Consider the following 6,846-nt stretch of genomic DNA (forward strand, 5'->3'; position numbering starts at 1 on the left):
GTACCCCCCTCCTCCTCCTCCTCCCCCTGGGTTCAAATCCGCAAATGGATGAGGCGACACAGCACATTTCGCAAACGGTGCAGAAGGGGGTAAGAGAGGTGAGGGCTCCCTGCTCGGCTGCTGTTGATTCCCATCACCACCACCAAGGAACGGCGATTGACCACGCTCACATTCACGTTCACCCTCAGGATCCAAGCTCGCCGTCGAAGGGGGGTTAAACGTCAATTGATCCATCTGCCTGCTTATCTCTCTCACAACAGCTGCGTTCAACGCCCGTTCATCTTCCCCTCCCCCTTGTGTTTCTTGTGGGTTGGGAGAGGATGGAGGGATGTGTTTGCCTTGGATGAGAGAAGAAGAGGCATCAGTGTTGATACTCGAGGTTGGAGGAGATGTTGGGAGAGCCATCATCGTCATCTCCGCTGGTAGACCTAAGTACCAACATCTCAATCAGCCCACAACTCCAACTCGACAACTAAACGAAACGCACCTCTTTCTTGATCATGATCAACCTCCCCCTGCCTGATTTGTGGTGCCTTCGTATGCGGATCCGACCTTCTCTCCTCCAATGACCGCCTCCACTCCTCCGCTTCACCAAGTTCGTGACCAGTCCCACCACCGAACCTGACGTGTCGGCTCTGCCCTCTCTCCATCTCCCCGCCTTCGTCCTGTGTCGTGATTGGAGCAGCAGTACCAGGAGCCGCACCTCCACCACTCAACAAACGTCAATGCTCCCCATCATCGGCATCAGCATCGGCATCCGCATTCAACATATACGCCAGCAGTGCATCGTCGTCGTCTGACACAATCGAATGGTTCGACACATGTCTTCCTTGTTTCCCCGCTTGTGCCCCTTGTACTCCTAGAGTTCCTGGTGTTCCCAATCCCAGCACTCCCCCTCCTGAACCAGCCCCTCCCAAAGGCGGCAAACTCCATGGATTAACACCCTCCGGAACAGAGGCGGGCGCCGCACCAGGCGGAAGAGGCTGAATTGCCGACGACATAGGCGTTGCATCACTCATCGTCGTTCTTGCCCACAGCTGATCTTTGCTCCCCAAACCAAGCGCCTCAGTGACAGACATGGAGAACGACACGCCCATTTCATGGCGTGTGTTCGTGTTTAACGAGGGCGGCTCCGCAGTTGTGTTGTGAAGGGACCTCGAGCTGGGAGATATAGGGTCGTCGCAAAGGGTATATCCCACACCACCACCACCGCCCTCCCTATCACGAGTCTTTATGGGGAACGTAGTGAACCTCCCTCCACCACCTCCTCCTGTATCGATTGATGAGTGTGGGGGGAGGATGCCGAAATCGTCTACTGTCCCTTGGTGTGGTGGGGCATGAGAGAAGGGGGAAGAGGGTTGTGATTGCGATTGGGAGGTGTAAGGAGGGAAAAAGGATCCCCCAGTTCCAGTTGTTGTCACTATCGGGGGAACGTAACTCGATGAATCTTCTGGTGCCCAAACATTACTGTTACTCCCAACGTCATCGGCGTCGTCTGTGGGCAAGCTGGGAAGCTTGGCGTCGAACCGGTGGCGAGGCTGCATCAACACCCCTGGGACGGTGGATAGTTGCAGTACTTTACCCTCCCCCATGAGTTCCGGCGGACTCCAGCGGACTCCCATAGAATGTCGGAATTCCATCTGGAGTCCGCCGGAATGGTAGGAATCTCAAATTCCAGTGGATTCCGCCGGATTCTGAATGGAATTCCAATGGATTCCACCGGAATCTGAATGGAATTCCAGAAGACTGATTAGTGCTGATCAGAACTGAGCTAGAGGTCAGGTGACTTGAGCTGTATTTATTGAAGTCAGAAATTCAAACCTCCTTATAAAATTCACAAGTGAATTAGATCAAATAATGATGTATTTCAATTATAATACAAAATATATTTTACATACAGTGTATACTAGAGAGGGAGGGGATGGGCAAGGAAGGGGCAGGAAATGAGGAGGGAAGGGGGAAGGGAAAAGGGAAAAGGAAGGGGGGGGGGAAGGGAAAAGGGAAAAGGAAGGGAAAAGGGAAAAGGGAAAAGGGAAAAGGGAAAAGGGAAAAGGGAAAAGGGAAAAGGGAAAAGGGAAAAGGGAAAAGGGAAAAGGGAAAAGGGAAAAGGGAAAAGGGAAAAGGGAAAAGGGAAAAGGGAAAAGGGAAAAGGGAAAAGGAAGGGGGGGGGGGCACAAGAAATAGGGGATTGACAAGGGAAGGGGGATGGAAAAGGGAAGGGGGATGGAAAATGGAAGGGGGATGGAAAAGGGAAGGGGGATGGAAAAGGGAAGGGAGAGGGAAAAGGGAAGGGGGAGGGAAAAGGGAGGGGGCTCGTCATCGTCATGGGCGCTCGTCGACGTTGTCGGTTGACGTGGTTGTCAACGTCCTCCGTCCATCCTCGTCATCGTGTCGTCGTCCATCCTCGTCGTTGTCCGCTGACATGGGCGTGATTGGAGGTGACCGCGCCGGTCGCGGTGACGGTGGTGGTGGTTGTGGTTGTGGTTGACAGCAAAACACAGATGCTGACAAGGGGCAACCACCCGAGCATCCCGTTAGGACAACTGGTCCCATTGGGGTCGTGGGAGTCAACACGTGCAATCCCAAAATGATTGTCACGCCCGCGCTCATTTAGCATGCGCCTTCAACGTTGCTTCAACGCGCTCCACAGATTCAATTGAAGACCCTTACCATAACACTTAAAATATCTGCCTTGCATGTTGTGTTTTTACCATAGACAGGCTTTTCAATCAATTTGTTGTTCCTTCCCCCCATTCTCACTGAAAGAAATCAAAAAGAAATGCCAAAACCTCGACCCGCAGCTGAAGATCCAAAGGAAATTCAACTCCCTGGTGCTCCTAGGATAACAACCACAATCAATAATATTACTGGGAAGCACAGTATTCAATGTGATCTTTGCAGTACGGACATTTCTCTGACGACAACAGCAAATCCACGACATCGACGTGCATATACCATTATGAAAAAATGCAATACAAGGCTGTGCTTGAACCGTCAAAGCCAAATCCCTGCACTAACATGCCAATTTATTGTCAGTTATGTCCTCCATTCGCAATATCGGGAGAACGGAGGACAATCTGGAAATATAACACTATTTTTCATCTGCTTACCAAGCATGCACAGGGTTCTCTTGACATGGGTCCTGATGCTAATGACCAGAAGCTTCCCAAGATTCCTTGACAGATGTCAATCGACATGTTTTTGAAGCCATGTGAGAGGAGGAGGAATTCTTGAAAGTGGATGCACAATTAACCACGGAGGCTTGCGAGGAACATGGGATCCTGAACAGTGATGGCATTTAGATCATGAAAGAGGAGCTGAAGAGAGACAGGGTGCAGATGAGCCTTGTCGAGCCATTGGGGAAATGTAGAAAGAAAGTCGTGAACACGCCCAACTGATCTATGTACAGATAAGAATTTGTGACTACTACTGTGACATTTGGATGCATGTGTCAAATCAGGCTAAATCCCACGACCCCGATGGGACCAGTTGACCCAACCGGATGCTCGGGTGGTTGCCCCTTGGATGCTGATGGTGACGCCGGCGAACGCCGTGACTCGTTTAGGAAGGTGGGCGTGAGGATGGGTTATATAGAATAAATGTTACTAGGCTTTTAACAGCCATATGGTGTAGTGGAAATATTGCTGCTAAGAATTCACGTGACATTCACCGAGGCTAGAGTTCAATCCTCGTGCATCCACTTATTTTTATATATATTATAATAACAACAACAAATATTGGAATTCATTGGAATCTGTTGGAATTTGACTGGAATATACTTTCCATTGGAATTCCATGGAATCTGGTTGGAATTCCAATGGATTCCGATGGAAACTGTTCCGGGAGGCTCCCAGATTCCAACCATTTCCACTGGATTCCATTGGATTCCATTGGAATTTCCACGGAATTGGAAACCAGAATGGCTGAGGCTCCAGCCAACTGGTTTCCATTGGAATTCCATGGAATTCCAACATTCCGCTTGGAATCCACCGGAATCCGCCGGAACTCATGGGGGATGGTAAAGACCTTGATAGTTGGACATCGGAGAGTGCGCGTGTAGCTTCTATGAGTAGGGATTTGGTTTTTGTGTGGCCGTAGTATAGGCTTTGGGGTGCGCCTGGTTGGGTTGTTTCTTCTGGGATTTCCTGAGCAGGGTGAGATGGGAGAAAGGGAGAGAGGGAGAAAGGGGGACGTACGGCGGTTACTAGTTTTCTGTATTCACCTATGATCTATCCCATCCATTGTCAACCAACGAAGATATAGAGAGGAGGAGGAGAGAAACACGCACAACACCCTTCTCACAACACTCAACCAACCCCCCAAACTTCAATCCCATAACAACCCGAATCGTACTCCTCTTAAAATCACCCAACCCTGTTTCCTCACTCATAATCTCCCCATCCATCGCCCTAATCTCCCCATTCAACCTATTCAACAACTCATTCTGCATTTGCAGATGCTTATGCTCCGACCCCATCTTTCCCAACTTCTTCTCTGCGTCGTCTGCTTTGCGGTGGACGGTTCGTCGATAGCGTTTGAGGTCTTCGAGGGACTCTTCGCGCGTTCAGATGGCTTTGAGGTTGTCTCAGATGAGCATGTGGGTGTGCGTTGAGTAGTGCGCTAGGGAGGTGGAGAAGTGGGATAGGAGGGTTGTTGATGCTGATAGGATGTCCTGCGTTGTCTTATCAGTAGTCGTTGAGTGAAAGAGAAAGAGGGAAAGGCGTACACCGAGATCGTCACCCTCCGCAAAGCTTCAGTGGCTTTCGAATAGTATACAGAAAGCTTTTGTAACCTATACCCTGGTTAGCATAAAAGCATAGCAAGATAAGGAGGGTAGAACGTTTACAAGATAAGAACTGCTTTTTCAGCAGTTATCAGATCTTGTAAAGGCCTTAATTCCATGTTTCCGCCCAACGCTGGGATAGTCGAGTTGTGTGCAATCTTTATGAAAATCGTAAGTGGAGATGGATGGAGAACAAAGGCACTTTTGCTTGCATATGATTATCAATGAAGCCCCATAACGACCCTAACCATACTCCTCTCCTTTTTGAAATCACCCAACCCTTGCTCTAATCTCCAATTCAGCCTATTCAGCAACTCCGTCTGCTTCTGAAGGTGTTTGTGCTCTGATCCCATCTTGCCAAGCTTCTTTTCCGTGTCGTGTTCTTTACGGTGGACACTACAGCCACGACGTTTGAGGTCTTCGTCGCGTGTACGGCTGGCTTTGAGGTTGTCTCCAGGGTGTGTGTGGTGTAGTGGTAGAGATGTGAAGAAATGCCCTGCTTACGTACGAAATTCTTCCGTCAGCGTTCCTCAACGTTCACTTTCCTTTCATCTTGCTCCAACCTTGATCTTGCCTTTGTCACCAACTGAAAGTTCTATTCGTTTTTCATAATGCCTGAATGGTGCACGCCAGTAGCATGCCTTTATAGGTGTCGTGAGGTCCTTTTGGGGAGCTCCTTTCCATTCCGATTGAGGACTCCACAGCCCTCGCTAATGCAATTTTGTCCTACCTTCAACATGGAAATGATTTTCACCACCTTGTCGATATTTAGTCTGTTCTTGATCCCGCTCTCCATAAGACATTTTTTGAACCCCTCTAAAATTCATCCTGTCCTCCGCATACCCGCAGAATCTCTATTCTTGACCAGTGCCTTCTTTCTCCTGAAACCTCCCGTTGCCTCAAGTCTCAGCTTCGGTACACACAGTATTTTATCCAACCCAGAATAAACTCACCCAAGCTCGTATGTCCCACAGAATCCCTACCCCATGCACTCCAAATAGCGTCAATCGTCGCATCTCTCCTCATGGGAGACGTCTTATTCAAGGTCTTCTTATACGTAGGAGTCGACCCCCAATCCGAAAACGAAGTGGCACCGACTATACTCAAGGTCCTCATAATCCATGGAAGAATATTCGGCGGTCACCTCAAGGAACTCGTTTATCATGTGTTGGGCTTCCGACATCTCTTACTTGACTGTGCTGGAGGTTTCGGTCGTACCCTGTGTGGATTAGACAATGAGCTCGACGACTTGGAACCCCAGACACATGTCAAAACCCCACCATCGTGCGATGTGAGTGTCGACATTTTCCTTTTATTACCGTTCTATGCCACACAGTTACTCACTGTTTCTCCTCAAGAAGGACCTATCAGCAGCACCCCAAATTTCGGATGAAAATAAGGGCTAGGGAAGTTTCCTAGTAATACACGTGTTCTCGTGATCTGTCCGTCTGTAGATGGCATTTCGTTTCGGAGTACATATCCGGGCGCACTCAATTCGTAATTTGCCACACTGAAATATCAGATATGCGTTGTTTTGTTGCTGTCTCTAGAAGGACAAATAGCAAGACAAAACATTGATGATCCTGGACATAGCCTTTAAGGTCACCCAGTAATTGTTTCGGGCGGTGATTGTTTCGGGTGGTGGTGATCATGTGTCCTTGGTCAGAGAATAGTCAATGAGCACAAAACCTTGACAAAACCAGTAACGAATTCAAAACCTCGAGACGCACATCATACAATAGTGGTAGTATTAGCATGCGTCTGTGATTCTAAATCTCTACATACATCCTCAAGCTTCATTCCAAAACACAGGACAGTGTGTCCGAGATCTCCAACAAAGCCCAGCAAAACATGTATAAGGCGCACTGGCACGAGAAGCGCAAGGTCCTTCAGATGGACACCAAACTTCTGTCCATAGACGAAGAGAAACTTCGCCAACAATTGTGCCATTGGGCCCTCTTCACGTTCACACCCACCCCCAAAAAATACAAGGAACTTGTAATATATGTCTGTGATAAGGAAATAAAGGAAGACGAATCCTATTTTGCTGACGTATGGCATTT

The 6,846-nt window shown here is 48.7% G+C and overlaps 3 protein-coding genes across 3 annotated transcripts in view; all 3 read right to left on the reverse strand.

Moving 5' to 3' along the window:
* LACBIDRAFT_322425 (uncharacterized protein) overlaps positions 1-1,640 on the reverse strand; it is a gene marked incomplete at both ends in the record, with an annotated part of 1,810 nt that extends 170 nt beyond the window's left edge. Inside the window, 3 exons of the mRNA XM_001875928.1 lie at positions 5-428; positions 488-711; positions 775-1,640. Coding sequence (XP_001875963.1) covers positions 5-428; positions 488-711; positions 775-1,640 — 1,514 coding nt within the window. The remainder of the gene's footprint in view (positions 1-4; positions 429-487; positions 712-774) is intronic.
* Positions 1,641-3,716: 2,076 nt separating this feature from the next.
* Positions 3,717-4,477, reverse strand: LACBIDRAFT_308413 (uncharacterized protein; the record flags this gene model as incomplete). Its single annotated transcript, XM_001875929.1, has 3 exons — positions 3,717-4,145; positions 4,197-4,229; positions 4,289-4,477. 3 exons carry the CDS (start codon positions 4,475-4,477, stop codon positions 3,717-3,719), a joined length of 651 nt encoding a protein of 216 aa, XP_001875964.1.
* A 143-nt stretch (positions 4,478-4,620) lies between these two features.
* LACBIDRAFT_308414 (uncharacterized protein) lies at positions 4,621-4,997 on the reverse strand (the record flags this gene model as incomplete). The annotated part of the gene is made up of 4 exons (XM_001875930.1): positions 4,621-4,672; positions 4,727-4,792; positions 4,847-4,941; positions 4,992-4,997. The coding sequence occupies 4 exons, from the start codon at positions 4,995-4,997 to the stop codon at positions 4,621-4,623; spliced, it is 219 nt and encodes a 72-aa protein (XP_001875965.1).
* Between the last annotated feature and the right edge of the window lie 1,849 nt (positions 4,998-6,846).

This window comes from Laccaria bicolor, genomic scaffold (genome assembly GCF_000143565.1).
Source record: "Laccaria bicolor S238N-H82 LACBIscaffold_3 genomic scaffold, whole genome shotgun sequence".
NCBI lineage: Eukaryota > Fungi > Basidiomycota > Agaricomycetes > Agaricales > Hydnangiaceae > Laccaria > Laccaria bicolor.